This window comes from Meleagris gallopavo, chromosome 13 (assembly GCF_905368555.1).
Source record: "Meleagris gallopavo chromosome 13, MGAL_WU_HG_1.1, whole genome shotgun sequence".
Lineage (NCBI taxonomy): Eukaryota > Metazoa > Chordata > Aves > Galliformes > Phasianidae > Meleagris > Meleagris gallopavo.
Window position 1 is genome coordinate 9,931,541 of NC_139416.1, and position 25,967 is coordinate 9,957,507.

Below are 25,967 nucleotides of genomic sequence, written 5' to 3' on the forward strand. Positions count from 1 at the left end.
TCCCAAATGTATTTATCAGCATAAAACCAGAGTGATGCAGTGCTAAATCAGACTCACATAATATTGTACAGTTTCCACTTCCACAAATTTCCCTATCCCCTCTATTTCTCTGAGCATTTATTCTCAGATACTGACTGGTTAAAAAAAGGTTTGATATTTCTTTTAAAGCCTACTTTTAAAAAATGTCAGAAGTTGACACTTGTTTGTTGTATCTGGCAAAATAAAAAGTGACCTGCCATCCTAGAGCTGCATTCATTCATGGTGTTTGGCAACATATCACAGGCAAAACTCAGCAGCACTGGGATATGTCAGAGGACTCCAAGAATGGCAGCTTTATGAAAGTACATTCCTGGGGAGCAAGCCTGTGTGCTTCTGAGATTCCCCTAGAAATCTGCAGGAGCATTACAAAAATGGGCAACAGACCCTCATGTCACCTCTAAACACTCACTCGGAAATGAGCTATATCAAAGTTTCCATAGGAAAGGTATTGGTAGTAGAACTGGTAGTCTAGTTTGCTTGCTTTTTAAAACCTGATACCACTTTGAGGAGCTTAGCTAAGCTTAAAATACTTTCTGAATTTTCTAAGTTTTGTGCTATTAAAATTGTTTTGTAACATACTGTGTACATTTCCATTCCTCAAAGTTATACTGTTCCCCTACCAGCTTAAACAAAACTTCTTCTCTCCAGTAATATCATCCTTTTTGATTTAGTAAACATTAATTTTCCTCTCACGATTCTAGTGAAGCTTGAAATTAAAGGTGGCTTTCTTCTCCATTATGGCTTTCTTGGCATATCAGCATCAAAACTGTCAGTTACCTATGAGAGCATAAAAAGCCAGACAACTTCTTGTGGACATCATTATCATGTTCTCTGAATTAATAATGTACTTACTTTTGAAAGCAAGTGATTGGTTTTGGATCTATCACCACTTGACATATGCAAAATGATTAAATGATTTAAATCACATTGTGTATAGCTCCTATCCTACACAATGCTAGCTCATAGCATCGCAGCAGAGAAGAACTTCACTACCAACCAAGTGGCTTGACCGTTCAGTCTCCTCAGACACCTGAAGTGCTTTGCTGTCTGAGAGTCAGATATTCTGCATTTCATGGAATGAAGTCCCATCTTTGTCCCTTTTTTGCTTTTAGCTACTTAAGAAGACCTGTGTGATAATTAAGTAGATCCTCTGCACATTAAGGCTCTTTTCCTCTTTTTTTTCAGATTTGCTACCCATTGGCTGTTCATACCTACAGAAATTGAATCTTGCTGGGCTTCTGTTCCTGCTTTTTAGTTGAAAACTACTCACTTTATCATAAAACTCTTTGCAGGGATTGGCTATATGATGTTTTGCTCTTTGTAGCACACTAGCCAATAGATCAGTATCTACAGACTTTGGGTATCCCTACACTATGAAAGCAAAAACATGTTATACTACCCTGTATGTATGCATGTACACAATGAGCAATGCACGGGCTGGGAGAACATCAAGGGATGTTAAGCCCCCTAATGGAGCAGTGGGAACTGAACTGCTTCATGAGGAAAAAGAAGAGCAGAGGTTATGAATGAAACTGCTCCAATGCCCTGCTCCTATATTGTATTTCTCTACATTTCTCTTTCATGGAATCACAGAATGGTTCGAGTTGGAAAGGACCTTAAAGTGCTAGTTCCAAACCCCTGCCATGGGCAGGGGCACCTGCCACTAGACCAGACTGCTCAAAGCCCCATCCAACCTTTCCATTCAGCATAATGATACGCCAATCACACAAAGCCCAGCACTGGGATTTATGTAATGACATAAATATTGCTTGGAAAAAACAAAGGTATATTAGCTTTAGAATTATTTTAGGCTTAAATCTTCAGGTGTTTTGGGATGCCCTGCACCTGCTGTAGTGAGTGGCTGACTTTCAGTCCCACTTACATGGAAACAGAGAAGACAGACACAATACTTACTGTTGTGGCCAGGAGGAGAAACCCTACAAACCTAAGCAGAAGAAACTTGAAGTTTGCATGCTGGCTCTTTGAGGGGGAGGAAGTGGCTCTTTTTTTCAAGCTGTATGTAGTGCACAATGGCCCAGATCCTATATACTGTTTCTCAGATTGTTCTGGGTGCGTTTTTTTTTTTTTTTCTTGACTTGCTTGACTTGACTTTATTTGTTAATAAAGTTCTGTAGTGCATAATACCCATAAGTCAAACCACAGGAGAAATTATAGACAGCAATCACCGTCGCTTTGTGCAAACTGAATGCAACTTTAATTGGGTCCTCCTAATTGTGCATGCGGCTGCTAGGAAAAGCATGATGATGCCTACCTCACAGAAGAAAACAAATTCTTCTCATTACTCATCTGTAAACAAATGAAAAGGTAGATAACCAAATAGTCACAAAAGCATATGTATATACTTTCAGGAAGACACTACAATTTTTGTACAGTGCCTATCAGAGCAAAGCAATTCTGTGCTCATTTTTACTTTAACACTGTTCATAATTGTTTAATATTTCTCTTGAATACTTTGGTCAGTGAGAACTTGAACAGGGGATTCAGAAGGCCAGAACAAACACAGGTACCTCAGACACTAAGTTCACTTAAATGGAAATGGAGAAACATAGGAAATGGCCAAGATTAATACTGCAAACCAATCAAGAGATTTACTATAAGCTGTTAAAATGAAACCCGTTAATTTAGCTTAAGAGATGTTAGTAACTTGGAAACAGGAGGCATCCTTAAGTCACAACCTAATTAAAATTCCAACCATTCTGCATCTATAAGCTGCTCATTTTCAAGCTACTGAAGAGAATTAAGTTCATGAAGAAAGTACAAAGTCAGGAATTGTTTAACACATATATATTGATGATGTATTCAGTCCATGTTAAACCAGCATTGGTATTGCCTCCTCCATAGGCATTTCTCAACAGTACCTGCTCTGCAGTCAATAGCTCAGAATGGTTCCTGGAATTACTTATACTTTGTAGAAGAAAAATAAAACTAACCTTTAGCAAACCATTACAAAAGCTTTCTACCATTAGCAAAGAAGAACACATAAGTGGGAGAGAAACAGAAAAAAAAAAGGTGTGTACGGCACACAAAGAATGATAGTGAAGGAGGTATGAGAAAGAAAAGCTGATATCACTGTCTTTACTGTTCTTCACATTTGAACTTATTTAATGAAGAGAAGTTTATGAGTTCGAAGGGTTGCTGCTGTTTTGTTTCATTTTGTTTTTGTTGTTTTTTTTTTTTTGTAGAAATGAAATCCAGAGATCAGTTTTGCTAGATATTTTAAACACTAAAAAGGGAAATCAAATTACTATTAGAGCAAAAATGCTTAATTAAATTAGAACGTAACACAAAATTCAGTGCAGTTTTATAATTAATGCTAATAGACAATAGGCACAGAATCAGTGTGTCTGAAGTTCCCAGGGGTACTAAAATGGAGAGACAGGAAGTGGGAAGGAAAAAGAATATTTGCTACATTAAATTCACAGTAGTTAACGAACTTAGAACTTAAATTTTTAAAAGCATGAAATGTTTCTCTTGTACAGTAATGATCTAATCAGATTCTACCTCCGTACACAAATCTGTGTACGGAGATTGAGAGCCAACACCTTCTTACTGTCTTAGCATTTGCCAAACATATTTTTCCTCTTGCTTATTTCAAGAGATCAAATTATATATTCAGTATATTCTGATTGTTCTCTGCCTTTTCCTCTAAAGGCACTGGCTTCATTTCTTAATTGAGACCCAGTGGAGATAAGTTCACTGCAACACAATTTAATGAACTATGGAAGAGTTACCTTTAAATGCATGAGTATTCAGCTGCATGACAGAAAAAGAATATATCCTAGGTGATGTTCCAGTAGATGATAATTAACTGAGACACCTTCTAAAATAATACCATCCACACACAAACACAGCCTTTTCCCCCAGAAACTGGACAACACGTAAAGCAAGTTAATAAGCCAAGGGCAATTCCTAAAAGGAGCTCAGTGGCACAACTTCTTTCCTCTGTGAAATCACAGATTAGGAAAGGGAGACTTGCAGCACAGAAGAGTGAATTTTACTCTTTTTCCTCTCTAACTTCAAAGGCCAAATTGAACTTGATTTTCCCTTCATATTAGTCTTGGCTGTGCCATCACCATCATCCATTCCAAGTGCACAGAAGATTCTCCTTTTCACTCCAAATGATTTTGAGCAAAGCCAAAGCCTGCCCTGTTTACTGCAGAGATCTGAGGAGAAACTGCTGCAGCACTGGTTCCACCGTATATTTTGATTATTACATTTTTTGCTAAGGAGAGAGAACTATGACTTTTAAATGTCTCACATAATACAGCCCCAGGAGCAGGGCTGAGCAGGCTGCAGTCTCCCTCTTGCAACATGGCAGACTGCACACTGTTGTCCTTCTTCACCTTTCCTCATCTGAAACTGTCTATTCCAGTCCTGTAGCTGCCTTGCACAGTGAAAGCACACATCTGCCTCAGTTATTCTATACTTTTGTTGCAATGTAACATTAATTAGATTTCACATTCCTCAAATTGGGGAGTGTGAGTCAAACTCTGCCTCCTGCTGAGTTCAGAGGGGTGCATTTATATGAATTTTTACAGCATTCAGCCTGCTTTGATTGTAGCCCTCCATAGTACCACAAACAGATAGTAATGATTATAATGGAAGATGTTTCATAATGAACTGCTGATGCTGCATTTCAGGAATTCTGAATATTTTAACCTTCATGGTGCCCACCTTTTCTGTCCTTTTAGCAACTAATCACTGATGTGAAAACATTCAAGGGCAGATAGTTAATATTCCAAGAGACACCCCATTTGCTATGAGAACAACTTTAATTAGCAAGAAAAACATATTCTTGCAATTACTTAGAGCAGTCAGAAGCAAACACACTGACACTGGCCTTAATAGTGGCAAAATATTTACCATCTCCTGTCCCAGTGGAGAAGGCACCCAGAGTTAAAAGCTTACCTTGGGAAAAGGAAATCCTAAGCGCACATTAGATCAGTTGTGTGTAACGACTGGATTTTCTTAGCCTAGGTACATGAGTCTGTCTCTGTATTTCTTTCATCTAACAAGCTGAAACTTCCTTTGGCAGCAACTTCACATAGATCTCATGAAGGCACGGCTGCTTTAGTCTTGCTGTGCCCAGCTTCTCCACAGCCTGCAATCTGAGGGGGTGCGGCAGCAGGCAGCCTGGAGGGCTTGTTCGGGCACTGAAGGCCAGAAGTAATTTTTTCTGATGGTGTTCCTCTATCACAATGAGGAGAAAACTAGTACTGACTATAAATAAACACACATTTCATAGTTGAAGCAAACTCACTTCTAAACAGGAATGGGCAGAGATAACTCTTGCTAGGGCTGCTGCCACAGACAGAAATCAGTCCCACAGCAGCTGAAGAGCAGGGGCAGAAAGCAGCAGGGCTCAGCCCTCACCTCACGGCTGGGAGCTACTGAGAGGCCAGGCCTGGCAGAAAACGGCCCCACAAAGCACCCTGGAAGACCTGTGCACTGTATTTTCCAGTTTTGTTCTCCCTTCTCACTGTTTTATCTTACAGAGCTAAAATATGCGCTCTTCCTTAGCAGTAGGCCTACGTAGAGCCTAATGGACTCACTGAGCAGATTGATTTAGCTGGTTTGTTTTCTCTGCCACAGATTTAACTATTGCACAGTTCTCTGGGCAAGATCGGATCCCAAGGATGATAGGGTTTTCTTACCCTCAGCACAGAAATAGTAATAACAGCAGCCTGGAAGTCTCTCTGTCCTCACAGTGGGCACTGCGGGGTCAGTGTCAGATATGAGCTGACAGGGCAGCAATACCAGGACTCCCAGAGGCAGGAAACACAACACTGCTTCTTCAAATCAAATTTGCCTTGTAGGTAATTTATACTGAGGAGAAACAAAGTTTTCAAGTTTTATTCTTTGCATTTTCTGAACTTAATACATTTCAGATTATTTATTTATTTATTTTAAATCGAATGCTCAAAGGCTGTGAAGGTGTTTGGCAGCTCACATGATACCAGCAGGGCTGCTAGGTGTGCAGAGTGTGAACGCCAAGGACCACTTGTCAGCTGGCTCTGTGACTTCAGCTCCGTGTTCAGCTCACCCTGTTGGCGTTCCCCTTCTCCACACTGCAACAGTTGGCAAGATTATTCAAGGAGAAAATAATGACTTTTAAGTGAATATTCAAGAATCTTTCCCAAAGTGTAAATGAGAAAAATAAATGAAAAATAATGAAATATCCAAAAGAGATTTGAACAGTCTCTCCATTGGAAAATTTGTGATTAAATTAGTCACTGGATATTCACTCAGCTCTACTGAATATCTACTGCAGCAAAAAAAAACCGTAAATACAATGTGTACAAAAGTTTGTAGCAATATTTGTCAGGCTCATAAATCTTTTTTTTTTTTTTTTTTTTTTTTTTTGCAAAATTGTTCTTGTTTTTTTACCTTTCCATTATTTTAGATGAGCAGTATTCACAGAGTTTGATTGCAGCCGAGCTTACTTAAGGGTGAAGCTGCGTAGAATTCTTTAAAAAGATAATTTTTTAAAAAGTGCGTTTACATCCAAAAATGATCTTTCTAAACCAAGATATTTGAAATTAATAGTTGAAAAATCTTTCTTTTTGGAGGAAGGGGAAGGGTAAAAACACATAAAAGCAGAAACACATCCCCAAGTAAAATGAAACTTCACAGATTCTACAAAATGATCCACAACAAAAAATAAGTAATATTACAGCAGGCAAAGAGGATGCTAAATTTTAGGAAAGCTAACTTCCAGCTCTTCAGGGAGTTAGTCAACAAAACTGCCCCTGGAAAACTGTTCTCAGTGGCAAGGGTGCAGAGCCGGCAGACCTTTAAGGAAGCTTTCCTCAGTGTGCAAGAGCTCTCCATCTCTAGGTGTAGCAAAGGAAGGCAAGAGACCAGCATGGCTGTACTGGGACCTGCTGGTCAAACTGAAGAGCAACATGTGCAGATAGTGGAAAGAGGGACAAGTACAGTGGGAAGAGTATAAGGAAGCTACTGGGCTGTACAGGGATGGGGTCTGGAAAGCCAAGGCCCAGCTTGAACTAAACTTGGCAAGGGATGCCAAGAAGAACAAGAAAGACTTCTACAGGTACTTCAACCAGAAAAGGAAAGTTCAGAAGGGCATACCCCTCTAGTGAGTGACACAGGCAAAACGGTAACAAACAAGGCTGAGGTACTTAACAACTTTTTTGCCTTGATCTTCTCTGATAGCTGCTCATCACACAGCCCCCAAATGTTTGGTTTGGTAGGAGGGGACTGGAGAAGCAACGTCCCTTCCACTGTACATGAAGATCAGGTTTGTGACCATCTGAGGAACAAGAACATCCACAAGTCTGTGGGTCCCGATGAAATGCATCCAGAGTCCTGAGAGAATTAGCTGATGTAGTCGCCAAGCCACTCTCAATGGGATTTAAGGATGGATCACAGCTCTGCTGAAAAGGACTTGAGAATAGTGGTGATTGGCAAGCTGGACAAGAGCCAGCAATGTGCCCTCACAGCCCACAGAGCCAACTGTATCCTGAGTGCATCAAACAAAGCGTGGTCAGCAGGTCAAGGGAGGCAATCCTGCTCCTCTGCTCTGCACTGGTGAGGCCTCACCTGGAGTACTGAATCCGGGTGTGGAGTCCTCAGTACAGGAGAGACATGTACTTGTTGGATCGCATCTAGAAGAGGGCCAAAAAAAGACCCAAGGGATGGAACACCTCTCCTATGAGGACAGACTGAGAGAGCTGGGGCTCTTGAGCCTGGAGAGAGAAGGCAGTGAGGCGACCTGATAGCTGCCTTTCAATAACTAAAGGAAAGATATCTACAAAATCTATGAGAAAGAAGGGGATGTCTTTCAAAATCTACAGGAAAGAAAGGGACAGACTCTTTAGTAGGGTCTGTGGTGGAAGAACATGGGGAAATGACTTCAAGCTTAAGGTAAGGTAAGGAGAAAGTCAGTGAGGATGGTGAGGCACTGGAACAGGTTGCCCAGATATGCCCCATCCCTGGAGGCTTGATCAGGCCCTGGGCAACCTTATCTAGAGGTGCTTGTCCCTGTTCATTGCAAGGGAGTTGGACTAGATGACCTTTAAAGGTCCCTTCCAACTCTAAGGATCCTATGATTCTATTAAGATAATGATATAAACCCTTTCTGAAGCAGTCTAGTCCTAAACAAAATAATATCACGAAAAATGTACAGCAGTAAACCAGCCCATGCCCAACAACCATCAGCTGTATTGTATGAGAGATGACCACGTGTTGCATCACAGCTGAGTGAGCACCGGCCCACAGGAGACTACTTTCAAAAGTCAGCATCCTGTATATACAAAAATATATACATAAACTAATATATACTAAAACACACGTACAAAAACTAATGAACTCCAAGATACAACCTCACAATGTTTATCCAAAGCTTTATAGAGAAACTAATAGTTTTTAAAGTGCCACACAGATTTATTGAACTGAAAAGAATATTAACATAATATGCTAATGAAATCTGCATTTAATAAGATATATATCCATTCAAATTCTCAGTACCTTTCTGTCAGCACAGCATATTGCAAAAATGAACTATCGAGGCAGCAATTTAATCTGATATAAAATCAAATGATCCATGTTAACAAGACAATTAAGTAAATGTCTGAAACTGAAAAAAAAATTGTCAGAAGTTCACCAGATAAAAACAGGTTTTGAATAATGTGAAAGTGTGATCATACAGCAGACAGAGTTTTTTTTGTGATTAGAATAATATAGGTGGTAAATTAGATACCAATTTTAAAATATAGTAATTACAAAAAAGCCTATCTCAGGTGCTTCAAAACAGAAAGCAAAACTACAGATTACATACTGTTTGCATTGGCCTATTCAAAGTCTAGGGTGAATGCATTATAGGGAAATTAGCACTTGGAAAGGTTATTGATGGCAGTAAAATCAAAAATTATGATAGATGCTTTTTCCTGGACATGGCAAACAAAATGATGCACCACGTACTACTCAGAGGCTTGGTAGGTACTATTACAAGAAGACACTATCATGCAGTGGATACATACCACTAGGAATTAAACCTTTCACTTTAAATTCAACAACTCGCATCTAATAATATTATACATCCACAATTTGATGATACAGTGTAGGGATTTCTCCCCAGCAAAATACTATTCTAGAGGAAATCCACACACAGTCTTGTACAGGTCCCTCATACCCACATTTGTCAACATTCCTTACACAAAAACAGCCCAGGTGCAGGATGCTCAAAGAGACCAAGCAGCCAGTCTGTGACCGCAGCTCTGATATCCTCATGTTTTTGCCCCTCCACGGTGCATTTCAGTGCAGTAGCTGTCAATAAATCAGTATGATCTGTGGACCTCTGAAATCCATGGATTGCTTTTAATGTAGTGAAAAGGTCCAAAAAGCTAGTAAGAAAAGTAAGCTTACTCCTAATCATCCTCAATATAAAGAAGTCTATACCTGCACAGAATAGTTTTAGAGGTTTACAGACTAAATGAAGGCAGAAACTACTGCTATAAGGGTACGACTGCCAGAAATGCTCCTAAAGCTATGTATTTGGTTCAATCTACAAAACAGAGGTCTCTAAAAGAAGAGTGAAGTAAAACCCATCCCTTCCTGAGTGGGCACTATTAGGGGTGCTCCACACCAGATACAGTCACTCGTACTGCTAAAAACTTGTGTTAACTACCGGGACAGTGCAGGACCCACATCAGCAGTAAATGAACGTGCAGTGCACTTAATGGTCCTTTTTGCAGCCTCACAGGGCTTCAAGGGGAAAAAAAAACACATTCCATTTCTGCAGAAACCACACTATATTTGTTTTGCCTCTACTGGGGGAACTTTTGAGGATGACTTTTCAGGAAGGAGCATATTACATGCACTTCAGGTACTCACAGTAAACCAATTAACCCTCTAGAAAATGTAAATCTTCTGAGTCTCTTCGTTAACATTTAGCTATGTTTTTGGAACAAAAGAAAGGTAAAGATTTACCTGGGGAAATAATAAAAGCTTCAGAATGCCCAAACCCATTTTGGGTTAAAATTCAACTTCCCTAATGGACAGCCTGGAAATAAGACACACAGCCTCTGCTCTCCCTGCTCCAAGCTGCAGCAAGCTGCAGGGCCATCCCACTTCCCAGAAGCCAAGCAAGTCCTCCTAGAAGCAGGCATGAGCAGCCAGAGGCAGCACCCCATGCTCCTGCTGGTTAGACCTTCCTGCTTCAGCACCCACAGCACCAGAGCTCCATTGTTCTCTGCAGGTTCCAACCAACATCTCGGCCTTCAACCTTCTGTGCACTGGGGGCACAGGATTGCTTTACCCACTCACATATAAATACCTTATTTCCTCAACAATTATGTATGCTCCTAATACATGTGAAAACTTGTCTACCTGCATCCTTAGAAAAATAGCCTCAGAAAACCTGATTCAAAGACCGCTGAAGTCTTAGGAACTATTTCATCGACTTCCTTTGGATTTTGTCCAGAGTATTTTTCAGTTTCTTCAGCCCTTGTTTTTCAGTAGAGTGAAACTCAGATTACAAAAGGAGATGCCCTGGGTTGTTTTTTTCTTATTATTGGTTAAAATTGATATTCACAGTGCAGCACTGTGAATCAGAGGTTTTCCCTAGATGCTTCTGATGCTTATCCTCCTTTGTTAAAGAGAATGCTACTTCATATAACAGAGCTGGTAGCCTCTATTCAAAATCTACCATGCTGCAAAGAATGATGTTGTCAGACAGACTGATCTTTCTCCAATAGCTTTTGCAGCACTTTTGTTATGAAGATGTTAAAGATAACGCAGAAGAGAAAAGGAACAGATTTAGAGTTTTGGGATAACAAAATACCAAGTGTGACAAAGAATCATATTACTGACACCTCTTTTTGAAAGAGCTACAGAGAAAGTGCATTCATGGCTTTGCAGAAGAATAGGGGAAAGAAGAGTAATGTGAGCTGCTAAAATAAATACATTTTTGCGAAAAATATGAAAATAATTTTTGAAGAACAGTTAATTGTTTTTTGAATTGTTTTAATTTAGGTTTAATAGTAGTAACTGGAAATAGCATTGGCCCAAGACAGCACACCTTCAGCTTACAATGAAATGAATCCAAGGAACGATTAATACAATAAAAGACTGGGAATAGCATGTACACCTTGGTAACAGAGGTTCAGAGCAGCTGTCCTAGCTCTGTCATAGAGAAATTATGACTTTAAAATGCACTGATAGTGAGAATCCTAAATTATACTAATTTACACTATGCTGCAGCTTTTAAGACCAAGTTGCACTTCTATGTTGAAGGTTTGCAATGTAGACCTTTAGGTGCCATTTTCCAAACAAGAAACCTTGCTGGTTTTCGTAGGTTACGAGTTGTAAAAAGCCACTGTGACCAACACAGAAAAGTAGTTATGCCAATTAAAAGGGTTAGAGTAATAATTTTGAAGTAGCAGATGTCTAACTTGTCATTTTCAAGTGAAGTCTTCTAACACAATTTCTGTATTTTTTTTATTTTCTTGTACAAAGTATTGTAGCCTGCAAAATCCTTATAATTAAACACCTATCAGAGTGAATAGCATGAACTAGAGTTGAGGATTAGGTGATCTTATTCCTGTAATAGGATTTGCCTACTAATTGTCACTGAAATGACAGAAGCCTCTGTTAATAGGAGCACAGAAATTGCCATGGTGGCTTAGATCAGGGCTCCATCTATCTGATAAAATATCCTGTCTTTAGCAATGAGAGGTCTGATATGAATTAGAGTAAAATGCAAAATAGTCTGCTATGGAATAAACTATTATCAAATAAAGTTTCTTCAATATTCTCCCTAGTGAAAAGACAGGTTATGTCCTAACACAGGAGCACTCATATTTCTTAAGAAATTCCTTGCACTTTAGTAAAGTACCCCAATTTTTCTTCATTCCTCTTCATAAAATTCTCCCTCACTGACTCTGGAACAATCATGTAACTCAGCAAGCACCCTGAGCTGCTCAGGGCATGGCTGTGAGGCCTCCCCCAGCTCTTCATTCAAATGCTTGCAGCATTATGGCCATACCCAGAAAACCTTGGAACTAAGAAACTGAGAGCAACAGTAAGGAAAATGCAACTGAATTTAGCAGCAGCTGATGTTAGTGCAAACTCGGATCTTTACACAGGCTCCCAAGGAAGATACAAACCCCAGCACCTTCCCTGGACATACGAGTCACAAGGAACAAGGCACCTCTGCAGGGTCAGCATGGTCCTGCCATGCCACCGTATAGATACTGTGTGCAAGCGAAGAGGATACCAAGGAGGAAAAAGAATGGAGGTGGGTGACGTCAGAGGAGACTGACTGTGATCAGGGCTCAAAACAGCATCTGCCCACAGTGTAGGTTACAGTTCAGTCAATTCCTGACTTCACTTGTAAGTGCAATCATTTAATGATTTGCAATTCTTGTTTCTTTATATTCAGGGGAAAAAGCAATCATTCAGAAAACTTACACCATGCTTTTTGCAGTATTGTTTGTGTTGCATGAGTAAGGCAAAAACAAGCCCTCAAAGCAGTAAGCTGCAATATCAAGTAATTATATTGCAATATACTCAAGCTCTTTCAAATAATTAGTTAGTCAAACATCTGCTGCAAATTAATATTGGGCCAAACTTGTCTCTTGGGTAATTCAATGGACTTTGGTACCATTAGGTAAGGGATGATCTGTTCCAAGATGTTTAATGTCTATGGATAATTTGCTGTTAGAGTATCCTCCTTGCATTGCTCTAGCTTGAAATCCTCTTGCAGTACTGTTGCTATTTACTAGATTCTACTGATGCATCCACTGTTTCAGGCTTACTTCAAGAAAATTCAAAATGCATACAATACCAAGGAAATGAATTTATTCAATAAGCACTGCAATGTCAACTCTTAATAATTCTGTAACGTTGGAATAAACGAAGGCAGGAATTATGCTTGCCTTTCTAGCCATCAATAAAACCTTATGAATCTGCAAGGACTCATACATTTCACCATATAAAAAGTGATATTAAGGCAACTCTTAGCTTGGAAAATTCAGAGTGCATTTTAACCAAACAGCAAATGAAGCTAATATGTATTGACTACATTAACAATTCATAAATGCACAGAAAAGAAATAAACAGTCTTTATAGCGTTGCCATGTCTTTGAGGCATTGATTAAACTCTGTAGATGCCGGTGTGTCACTCCAGCAGCTATTCAATAATCCCAGTGTTTGTCCATCAATGTCCTTTGCCATTGGTCTGACTGTCCTGCTCAGGTTGGCAGCTATTTCAAAAAATGAACTGTCACCCTAGGATAATCAATTAATCTAGCGTGAATTGCTTGACAGAGTCTTCTAATGAATGCTAACGTGTAAACACTTGTCAGACACTTTGCAGACCACAGAGTTTGTGTGGCCACAGTTGCTGGTGTCTGGGAAGCTGACTGGCAGCAAAGCTGTAAGCACAGACCGGTCTCATTGTGTTAATAATGCACACTGCTCGCAAGCTCGTCTTTAGAATAGATTAGCTAAACCTGTAGTGATTGCATTGATTTTACAATCTTCTCCTCCTCAATGGAAATGAGTGGATCTTTGCAAGAACAAGTCCTACCAGAGGGAGCCCAGTATGCATCGTCTCGGCCTGTGTGAAAGGTTAATGCATTTTCATGAGCCACTGCCTCCTCTCACACACAAGAGCAATTTATGTCCAAAACCTGTAATTACAATGCGGCTTAGCAACACCCCAAAAATCCTATTGCTATTTCAGTGATAAGCTTCAGTCTTATGGATTACATTTGTTAAATTAATAGTAAAACTATGCACAAGTTCTCTGTGAAGATCTACAATTTAATTATTTTCCATAAATATAGTCTGTCAAATCACTTTGGCTGTGATTAGCAGAAGGCCGGAGGGTAACTATTTCAGTAAGCAATATTTATTACCTGCTGAACTACATGGGAACCTCAGGCATGCTAAAGTATCAATTCTGTTCTCCGAACTTATTATTGAATCTTTAAATAAATCATTTGATTGTCCGAGCTCTTAAACAGGAGAGGTTAAAGATTCTTCTAGAAAACATTTTATTCCTAAAGTAACTGGATTTTCACAACAACACACTGGAGTTTGTTCCTCAAGGTTTTTTTCCATTGAAACTTCCAACAAAACCCCAAAAAAGAAAAAAAATAAATCAAAAAGACTGTGTTTTTCTGCATACGAACACAAGTATTTCATATATGAATACATTTCTTTTTGGAACACTTCCACTCCTGAACAATTCCCACTGAACTAACTGCACTTTTTCTAAACCAGAACACTTATTTAGATGAGTGGTTATGGATTTAGGAGTCCAACTGTAGTCAGGCTGGTTGTAAATTCTTTGCCTCCAGTCATGTTTTTATAATTATGAGCTTTCCCGTGCCAGTGTGTGAGCAGAACTCCCCTCTGATTAACATGAGGAGGGATGCTGGAGTCTGGCCGCATGACACAGCCAAGCATCAGCAAGATTTTGCATACAGAAAAGATTTTACAATATGTCCCTTTTTTTAATTCAAAATCACAATTCATGGACAGGAACTATCTCTTCAGTATTTTTTTAAAATGCTGCCCCTGCTCTGACCACATTTCTGAAAATGCATAAAGCTAATTTAAACATGCAGAATGTCACTCTGTACCTCTGCCACATGCCAGTGTTTGCAAGTCTGCAGGAAAGGGCACCCATTAGGTACAGGAATACGCAGGATGTATTCCCTTCTGCTACTGGCACACACGAGTTAAGCATATGGGAATGTGTGCAAGCCACGGTACGGCACATTAATTTAGAAGATCTGACATTTATGAACTTGGATTAAACTGCTCGTCATGATTACAGATTCATGTTTCTGGATGACTTTACCAAGAGCATCTTGGACAGAACCTATGGGATTGTTCCATGAGGCACCAGACGGGGTAGTATGGTCCTGTCAGCCTCGGATTTCTCTGAATCCCAGGAAACTGTACACAAGCAATAGTTCTAGGAAAATGCCATTTTAATTATAATATTTGTTATTCAGCAAATTCCGCTTCTGAAGATGACGCACAGTAATGTGAAATCACATGCATTTTCAGGCACTAAGGGCTCAAGGATCACTACAAGGTTGCTCATAGATATGGACATTCACAACGTAATTTGTTTAATAATTCTAACCATCTCTAACTGTAGAAATGGCCATAAAGGCAAGCTTTGTGAAATTGGAGAGGAAGGATCTAAACAACCTACCACAGTTAATAATAGCAATCGAAGAACCATAGAATCATACAATGACTTGAGGTGGAAAGGACCCCAAGGATCATGAAGTTCCAACCCCCCTTGCCACATAAACTTTGTTTCTACATTATAATGCTCATTATGATGCTGTAATTGCTTGTTAGTGCCTAAATATTTTTAATGCCCTTTGGGGAAAATTGGGGAAAATACTGTGTTGTGCAAGAACGTATATGAGGCCAAGGCTGAAATTCAGCTTAAGAAGTTAATCCCAATCTGTTTCTGTCTCTACCGGAGATCACTGTTATCACAATTTGGATAGCCAAAAAAAAAAAAAAAAAAAAAGGGGGACAAATTTTTGTTTTCAGTCACTTACAGAACAGTTATGAGTGAAAAAGTAAAAACTTTTCCTGAGTTATAAAAAGACCAAATCAGTCCTGCAGCTGCTTCAGCGTACTCTGTGTATGTATGTATCCACCATTTTTCACCAGGGTTAACTGCTGGAAGCAGCCCGGTTGCTGGCTGTATCAGAATCACACAACGAAGCTGTGACAATGCCACTCTGGAGTCGGCCCAGCCATGCCTGGGGGATGGTTAAAATTTGCCTTTATTTAAGCCACCACTAAAAATGCTTTGAACTAAGATTACTGATTTTGCCTGATGCAATCAAACAAAAACAAATGGGTGAAGCTCAGCAGCTTCTTAAAATGCTACAGTTCCTACTGTATACTATCTGGCAACACACTCATTTTCCAGAGGCTTTGGAGATAAAAGCACTGCAGTGAGTGCACGGATTATTCTGTTCTGAAATGAAGCTGTACGTTCTTCTGTGCCTCCAAGTCACACAGTGGTGTCATTCTGATATAAGAAGCATCACAGAATGAAAATGCCATCCAAGACAGTACATATCACACTGTATACACGTTTTTAAAAGCATACCTTTAGCACTGAAAATACACTTCCAGTTATTTTAATGCTAGTTACCCTATATATTTATATTTTTGGTGCACTACTGTAGAGTATTTTCTTGCAAATTCATTACTTCATTCATTGCAAACACCTGAAATCAGTTTTTAAGAAAGAAACTAAACTTAAAAATCTTGGGCTTCATCCACCTTCCAGTTTCCAAAGCTTGAGATCAGACCACCTATGGAACTAGCATTTTATTTTCATCATCACTGATTTTAAAATAATTCTCCTGATTTTATGGAACCACATGAGTGATAGGGCAGTGCAGCTTGTGTCATTCACTCCTTATGTTAGAGCTCGTAATGTCAGTGCTTCTTCTGAATATTCAAGAAATTAAAATGTATGGGAAATAATATTTATTTCCTGAAGTATCAGGAATGGCTTTGAAGGAAAGGCAAGCAAGAAATTCCCACCCAGGTTGCATAAGGTGCTCTCTATCTGTGCCCTCTTGAGTATGCTCTTCAGACAAATGAAGAAGAAAGTGGAACAAAAATGTATCAGTTAACACTGCTATCTAGTTTAGTTTGCTCAGTGTTGTGATTCTGATTCTCATTCACGCTTTTCCACTGTAATTTATACCCTGGTAAAGTACTTGTAAATTGCTAGAAAGTTTAGAGTGGGGATAATGTAACAAAAAATAAGGCCATGTAATGTAATTTCTATTTTTTCATTGAATGGTCTTGAATCTTCAGATATTACTTACAGGTTCTATTTACAGAACAAACATTGTAGCTGTTTTACAAGATTTAACAAAATAAATGGAAAGCATACCTAACAGTAAAGGACTGAAAAGCCATTCCCTTTATGAAGCCTGGGTTCTTCCCACGCAGGATTCTCCTTTCCCTAAAATTTCATGAAGGCATTTATGGGTCGATAGCTATTCTACAGCATCATTCAGCCTTTGCCCCATATCCATTTAAGCTTGCAATATCTGATTAGTTGCAAAAAAAAAAAAAAAAAAAAAAAGAAAGAAACATAAAGAAATGAAACAAGAAGGCAAATCATAGCAAATATAATTAAATCTAACCGTGACTTCAGTAGAATCACAGTGCTGAGCACTGAGAAGATCTAACTTGGCCCTCTGCACATGATTCCCCATGCTATTGAGGGCTTCCTCATTTCCAAGAGGACCATAGCCTGAACAGATGCATTCACAAACCCAGTTAAGCATCACAGTTTAATGAAAGACGGCCAGAATAAATGTGCATTAAAACTGTGTTGCACTGATACCCTGGAGTACCATCTATTTTCAGCAGCATTCAATTTTATTCATGAAAAAGCAATGAAGTTTCTCAGACATTTTTTTTAACTCTTTCCCAAAAGCCCTTTGGGAGGGCTGCTACTGCCTGCTGGGGGCATATCTCTGCGAGGTGCTGGTGAGGGCCTCCAGCATCCCCCTGCAATACCAACCCCACAGGGAGTTCCTCTCAGGTTATTTGCCTGTCAGCCTCGTGCGCTTTCTCATCCAACAAAAGATTTTACTCTGGGGAAACTGTAAAGAGTATTTTATGTGGTTTCAAATTCATTTCCGTACCTTCTGAAGTGCTTCATCCAGAGCACATCTATGATTACCTAATACCAGATTGCAGGGATCTTTTTGTAAGGACCTGCCTGAAGCACTGACTTTACAAACGCATTCATACATGCTAAACCTTAATCGTGTGCCTACACCCATAGACATGAATGACACAATATTTGCAAATTTGAATATTTGCTTTATACTTAATACACTCTGGAGTGATAGAACAAGGATAGAAAAGCATCACTGTGTAAACTCTTAAGATTGTGAGGAAAAGAAACAGAAGCAAAGAAACAATACCTGCTCTTCTTCCCTTCCTCACTCATTACAAAACAATCTTCTCTCACTTGCACTATTGGTGTATATTTCTGTTTCTCCTAGAAGTCTTTTTAATTCAGTGTTTTCATTTAAAAATGCTAGCTGAAGATATAAAGAACCCACAGCATCAACATTTTGAAGGCTATTCGAACATGCAGGATCAATTTACATGATTTTTAATTCTCTTGTATTTATTTGGTTAATCTAAACATAATAGACTTTTTTTCTATGTTCTTCTCTAATATTTTCCTGTTAATGTGAGGGCTGAACTTTTTTCACGAGAGAAAAACAACTACTCACGTTATCACCTGACTGCAGAAGAAAGGGATTTGGAAAATAAAAAACTCATTTTAAAAATAAATCTTAAAAGTCATGCTTAAAATATGATAACTAATAATAGATATGCATATCTTTAAATTGAGCCACCTTCCTCCAAGGCTCATGGAGCTGTAGCTCTCCCCTAGCATGGAGGAATGCACCAGGTGACCTGATGCTGAGCCTGGAGAGGCCCCTGCTGCTGCCTACCAACCCCCTTCTCAAGGGGCAAGGAAGAACCAGGCTCCAAGGGAAGGTGGGAGCCCAGGCCACAAGGATTTTGGCAGCATTTTGGTGATGCTGCATCCCTCCTGCAGCTCTCATGCACTGAGGCAGGCTGTAGTACTCTCCCAACTTCAGCAACAAGCCACACTTTTAAGCCAACTTTCTCCTTCCAGTCCTAGAGATAAATACAGTGTGCTCCTTAATCCTACCAGTGGCTTAGCTGTGCTTTTTCACTACCTGCAGCTTAGAAGATCAAGCCCTGAGTTGTTAAATGATCCAGGGAAAATGCATTTCAGGATTTTCATATCTTCTAGCTTTGCAAAAAGACTGTTGGTGAAAAAGACAGCTAATAATCATATTTGTTCTGCTCTTAAATGGACCAAAAAAAAACCAACACAAAACAGCACAAAAACAACCTCAAAGTCTATCTGAAGTAGATCAATTCAAAATGCACGCATAGTAGATTGATTCAATGCTACTGAATGCCACCACATCCACATAAACACACCTGGGGAGATCAGTGGGAAGATGGCGTTCACCTGATGCTTTAAGTATAGGCTGCTTACAGGTAATCCACAGAAATCAGCAAAATATACAGACTAAAGAGAGGCTGAAAACCCTCAGCAGCACAGCGCTGAGTGCAGACTCAGGCCTGGAACTGCTGCAGCTCATCTCTAGCAGCAATGATTCACCTTTAACTGAGAGGGAGTGTCACAGAAAGCAATGGATGGACTCCATTTACATTAAGAAAAGTGAGATCCCCACTGCTGGTGAGGCGCACAGCATTGCAACAACCTCCTTCCTCATACATCCCCACTCTCTCATTCCATCGTACACATTTTGGGCTGCCATTGAATGGAACAGGCATTCCCATTTGAACATAAAATTTAACTAAATCTCCCAGGGTAGCTGACATATTAGGGATAATAAGATCGGATCTTCAGTTACTGAAAATGTGCCAAGCAGTCCTTGCTGGAAGCGAATCAAGTTACCTGCTTGATTTCTTTGGTTAATTAAGTCTCCTACATAAAGTATTCTTTTGCAGACAGCATTGCATTCATGCTGAAACAGTAATAAAGCAGTAGAGCTGTTGGTGTTCAGTGTTTGTATTGCTTGTTACTTTAAAAAAAAAATAAATTTATTTAGAAGAAGAATTATTGCTATCATATAAGAAATTAGCCCCAGGTTAGCTAATTTGTCAACTAAATGTATGCCTGTATCCCTATACACACACATGTAGATATAGAAGGATTAAAGTAATCCTGTTGGTGTGATTTATTTGCTCATGCTCCAAGTTGTGCCTCTCTGTGCCTACCTACCAGGAATGGCACTGAACATGAGCTGTTTTCAGGTGGAACTGTGACCCTCAAGGATGCTGTAGTTTTTCACTTCAGAATTGCAATCCTTGCTACCCAGACTTCTCAATCAGTGAGCGATTCCTAATGCAACATCAATTATAATATCGATTGATTTCTTTTGCTCAGTATGTTTCAGCAGTTGAACCCTTGCACAAAAGCAAATTGAGGTACTAGCTAAGCTGAAAAATTCTCTGGTACAAATGCTCAAGGCCGAAGAAGAACTCCCTCACACTTTGTATCACATCACAGCAATGTCACTCTGACTTGAGGCCTTGGATAGAACATGCAGTACTGGGAGTGTAGGAGATCTGTTGGCAGCGTTAGGAGACCTTCTAAACACTTAACATTAATTTAACCAGGGACTCTAATTTTCACAAATGGCACAAGCAGTATAAAAGAAAGGATTTTGCTGCATGTACCAAATAGCACATGTGGGCATCCTGCCAGACTTCACGTGGGCCAAGAGACATGCAGTAAATTCTCACAGCTTTACTATTTACTTCATGGCTCCTTTGAAAACAACAGTGGCTAACTATGTTGATGGAAGTCTTGCCTGAGGTCCCAGAGCAGTCATTAAACTCTTAGCCTTCTGTTCAATATAAAATGACATGCTCGTTCTGCATTTCTTTGGCTGAGCTGCTATGGAGGAGCCATGGTTCGATTGATATGCCTGGCTCAAGCCCAAAAATGATTGCATTGCACTTTCCTCAAGCAGCTTGTCAGTTCGCATTCACAAAGCCATACAGGATGCAATTGTCTGGTCACTGAAAATAGCTTCTGTGCATATTTAAGCCATTGCAAAACGGCAATATGAGAATTAATTCTATCTTCTCCTTCTGGAGATTCATCATTTGCATGGTAGTGCTGTTCAGTGTGCATGGAATCATCACATTCCCTAACATATTAATGTTTTAGTTTGTTATCCCTTCAGTTATTTTTAGCAGCCAGCTGTCCTTGTGTGAAGCTCAGAGTGGCAGCGAGATGCTGAGACATGTTGTGAGCGTGGTCAAGGACGCGCTGTCATACATCTGCTCAGCAGGCTACAGCCTTGTCTATTATTAAAGTAATCTCTGAACTGCTACTGCAACATGTGTAATCATCAGTTGCAGGATGTCTTTTCTCACCTGCTCGCTATTTATTACCTGCTATCCTACAAGTTTTAATGGTAACTTGCATTTCAGTAGGTAAACACGTAGAATTGAAACTCATTATAACAAAGCACAGAATATTGTGTGATTTTTTTTGGTCCGTTTGAGCTAATAGAGGATATTCTGAGTTCTTTAGTATGCACTTCAATTTTTAGCATTATTTGAAGGACAACTGAACAATTAAAGATCAACCTTCTGGATACGCAGGGAAGAATCTTTCACATTTAATAAACAATTGGTAACAGGTTTTATTGCTTTGTCCTACTTTTTGAAAATACATAGGCTTTCTATAGGAGCTGAAGAATTAGAACTTCAGTTTGGAAATGGATTTGTGTCAAATTTTATATGCTCAAATATCAGTGATTTCCATTTGAAGCCTTTGCTGCTTTTTCTTGACACAGTAAACGGCTCAAAAAACCAATATTGCATTAGCTGCACACACTCCCCTGCCAACACATTAACTACCTAATTTTTCTAAACCACTTGAAAGCAGAGCTTTTGCATTTTGGTAAATCTAACACAGTTGTGTAAATTCATTTTCATAATTTCCTAACGCCTATTCAACACAGAAGGTGAGAATATGAGTAGTTGAAACCATCAGCAAGAATTAATGTTAAACCGTCAGCTTTTGACTTTAGTAGGCAGTCTCTGAGAAAACAAGGGAAATAACAGTGTCACTGGAGGGGCACTGCAGGCTCTCAGCCTTGCAGGCTTCACCTTCAGGAACCAACCCTTCTGGAATTATAGCTTGATTCATTTAGCTGGCTTGCCCTCCCCACGAAACTGCGTTACTCTTGCACCATGCTCTGCAGAAAATGAAGATTCCGATTTTCTGAGAAAACAAAAGGTGAATTGTCATGTTCACCTTCAAAAACCAGAAGAAAAGATTGCTGGAGAACTGCTTCTTGATTCTGCCTACATATAATCGCTGCCCAGTGCTACTGTTGTGCAGATGCCATCCCTGAGAAGAGGAAACTTTTTAGAAATTGCAAATCCCAACCCAGAGCTCCGTCTCAACAGCAGCGCTTGTGCAGAACCCCCTTTCCATGCTTGTCACCTACACCAAAGTATCTGGGCTGAGCATTGCTGCCAGCCAGACCAGCCCTGCATGCAGGCTGCAGGTGTGCTGCCTCTGCCACTACATCCATGCTTCACCATCCCTGCTCCTACAGACTGCTGTCAAAACATTTCATTCTGAAAACCAATCAAAAGAAGTATGGTAGGAATGTCATTCCTTAGGCAGCAGGTCTCTGCCAGTTGATTGCTCTTCCTCGTGACAACCAAGGGCCGGAGGAGCAGAACAAGAAATATTTGAATTCATACAGAGCAAATGTCTGCTTCATACAGAGCGGATCTGCATTACCACTAAATCTGAGTCTGTAGCACGTATTTCTATTGATTGTATTTAAACAGCACTGAAGGACGAGAGATGAGAAAACAGTTTCCAATTCATTTCTCACAGAACATCATACTTTCACTGTAGGAAAGCAGTGGACCTACAGCTCTTGCATGCTGCAGAGGTTGCTATACATAGTAGAGTTTAGGTAAATATTTTACAGAAATGCTGATGAAGAATTGCATGTTCAACTTCTGCACTGTATTTTGCAGCCAATTTGTTTTGTGCTGTTTTTTTCTTCAGTCCATGCTTACAGATACATACTCATTTTCACCAACTCATGCAGAACATGATGCCCAAACTTTTACAAATGTATTCATTCATACAGTCACAGAAGTTAGACTCGATGATCTTTATGGATCCTTTTCAATTTGGAATATTCTATGATTCTATGATTTTAACAACAACAACAAAAAAAGATACATGTTTTATGTTTGTAGTCAATATGTGATACGACAAATACTAAAAAAGAGGTATAGCTTAATTCATATGATACAAATTATTGTAAAATAAAAAAAGCTCTTACAAGTGCAGGTTATATTCTCAAGGAAAGGAGAGACCCTTACACTTGTCCTATTTTTTAATAATAATTCTGTAAACACTCTATAATTTCATAATAGATTACAAACATTCAGAGGCTCAGCATCAAACTACTCAGGATATAACAAGCATATGACAAAGTATTTATGCAACTGACAGTGCAGGCACTTTTAGGAAGGATATAAAGACGTCATTGTTTCATAATTTATTAATGAAAAAAGAAGTTGGAAGGGATGTTTTTTTGTTTAAAACACCTAGATACCTAAGCACATGTTAAAATCTCAGCAGGACTCCTTTTAAAAGGAAATGGGATAAAATTCACAAAATTAATTAAATCATAATTCATTTATTAAAAAGGATTGGAAGAGACAGCCTCACTTAAAGCATGGACACTCCAGTGCTTACCTCAATAAGGCAGCCAACTTTCCATTGGGACAAACTTGTAAGCCAAGGCATGAGCCAGTTCTTGTGCATGTGCCTGGGTAGGATGTACAAATGTATGTCTTCTTTACACAGAAGAACTTGTAACCAACAGTCCTGCCAACACATTTATGTTTAAAGTCAAAACAGCAGAGTTTGAAATACAAAAATGATCGCACTCCTCAGAAAATTAAAAACGTGCTGTGCTGGAAAAAGCCAGAATTTCCTCTCCCTGTGCTGAAATTCTGAGGCTGGGGAGTTGGTTAAAGTATCAACTCTGTATGTAACTGTAGAACCAGGAGTCCCAGAAGCCTTTGGGCTGAATAGGCTGGGATAAGCACTTAAATCTATATAAAAATGCATGGCACTTGATAATTAAATTGATAATGGCTGTTTGCCAGTGGGAACCTAACAAAGCACTTCCTTCTGTATTAAGCTGGAAGTAGGCAACTTTTTTCACTGAAAGAAACTGGACTGCATACATACTTTAAAAAGTTATGAGAATGACTTCTGTAGGTAGCAGTATCTCTGGAAAACTAAACTGAGGTTTACTTGGAGGAGGGTGCTTCCAAAAGAAGCCATCATCTTGGCCTCCCTGCCTTTCTGAATCTCTCACATTTCAACCTCATCATTGCAGAAGAGGTGACACTCTAGATCAGAACACATCTATTCACTGCTTAAAGCCACTGCAAGTCCTAAACAACCTGATAAACAATAGGTTTCAGGTGCTCAGTAAGGCTTGTAATGAGAGACAACGACTTGTATGTCATTGCGTGCTTAGTAACATACAGTAAAAGACAAGGACTCTTGTTTGCTCACATACACAGTGAAAATACTCCTGGCTGTGGCCTTCAGCTAATGGCAAAAATCAGGTTCCATTGTTGCAATAAAACCCTCTTCAGATTCAGTGTCTGAACTGGTAAGAAAGCATCACAGCCCCCTTTGAAAGAAGAGCCGTTTGTCATTTCTTTCCACTCTTCTGATAGCAGTGGACATATGACACAGCTGTGTACTGTATCAGACACACATAATAATGTAATCAGCTTGAGCTCTTGTCCTGTGAAAAGGGGCAGCATTTATCGTACCCTCAGTGGCTCAGCAGCAATGAATTCATGACTGATGAGCAGCATTTCAGATGAGCGTCATCTGTGCCTCCCTACCAGCATATGCGCATGCCGCGTATTGTCCAGAAATGTGTCTAATACATATTTAATGTACTTGTTCTGTAAACATGTACTAATGGAAATAGCATTTGCTAGGAAAGGCGGTCCTGTCCCTGGCTATTAGTGGTAGCACTCTTTGAGTAGAGTGATTCGGAGCTTTCTTGTGCGAGACAGATGGATCTCATTCCTGCACGGCATCCTTCTGCTCACATTCATGTTGGTAAAAACGTACACTCAGATTTGTTTTCGTATCTGACTGCAAAATCAAATGCCATAGCTAACATATATCCCAGTGCACGGAAATCAAAAAGAGCCAACAAGACCTTTGAGTGTGATCCCCAAAGAGCTTTGCTCAACTGAAATGTCACAGCCTTCACACAGTATTTTTAATCCAAAAATAATTAAATTAGATTTATATAGAGACAATCTGAGACACTGACCCCAGATAACTGGTGATTCATTTCAAATGACTAATCCTAACCACTCAGAAGCTACTGTAGGCCAGGGCCCCGCAGACCCAACTATGGGGAGAGTGCCTTCCAAAGCTCTTGCTGAGATGCACAGGAGCATCAGCTGGGCTAACTGCAAGGAAGTTCTGTAATTTCATTCACAAACTGCAAGGTTTTTTTACATTTTATTTTCAGTGAAGTCTGAGCCGAACTCCAGAGCCTTAACTAAATACTCACTGAAACCTATCATCCTTCCAGTGTAATTGACAAGGGATATGTATGTGATAGAGAACAGTATAGTATCAATTTTTATTTTATTATAGAGATTCACTTCCACAACCTTTTATTTCCTGTTCAGCGTAACAATTCACAGCAGCAACACCTCACAGTAATGTATGATAAACTTGCAGGGTTTTGCACCAGGAGTTAAATGAAATGGTGGCAGCAATGCATGTTAGTGCAGTGCATTCACTGCCACTTCTATCAGACAAGCGGATATTAAAGTTCCTATTGCCTAAAGAACCGTGAGACGAACTCTACTTCTGCATACATTATTTTGGCATCGAGGGGTCAGCACATAGGCTGATGCTGCAATTGAATCTAAATCTCAGAAGAGCTGAGTTAGAACCACTGTAATGTCCTTACTGCACAGAAACAACTATCTAGCAACAGCATCTGGTAAATAATATTTTCTTTAAAACTAGCAAGTAGAAAACTGAATGGACATGCAAGTTGTGAAATACTCAACTAGCTGCATATTTGTTGATTTAAAGTAAAGAGATGCTGCCTGACAAAAGGAACAAACTCCTGGAGGAACTGAGAGGTTAGGAGAACAATGTAAACCTCTTCCTGTGTTTTTTGTTGTAAGAGGGAAACAGGCCCCTGTTTGTGGTCCTGAGCCTCTGC

The 25,967-nt window shown here is 39.5% G+C and overlaps 1 protein-coding gene across 12 annotated transcripts in view; it reads left to right on the forward strand.

Annotated features, from left to right (window-relative positions):
* Positions 1-25,967, forward strand: part of CHST8 (carbohydrate sulfotransferase 8) — a 165,092-nt gene that overhangs the window by 47,254 nt on the left and 91,871 nt on the right. For 2 of the 12 annotated variants that reach the window (XM_085234530.1, XM_085234531.1), the window contains exons 1-2: positions 6,444-7,952; positions 12,168-12,319. The exons of 6 other annotated variants lie outside the window; for them this stretch is intronic. Coding sequence is in view for 4 of the 6 variants with exons in the window: in XM_085234520.1 (XP_085090646.1) it covers positions 7,843-7,952; positions 12,168-12,319 (262 nt within the window). In the remaining 2 variants the exon portion in view is untranslated. Of the gene's footprint in view, positions 1-1,224; positions 2,365-6,436; positions 7,953-12,167; positions 12,320-25,967 lie in introns of those variants that run through there. 4 more of the 12 variants (XM_085234521.1, XM_085234522.1, XM_085234523.1 and 1 more) reach the window with 3 other exon arrangements.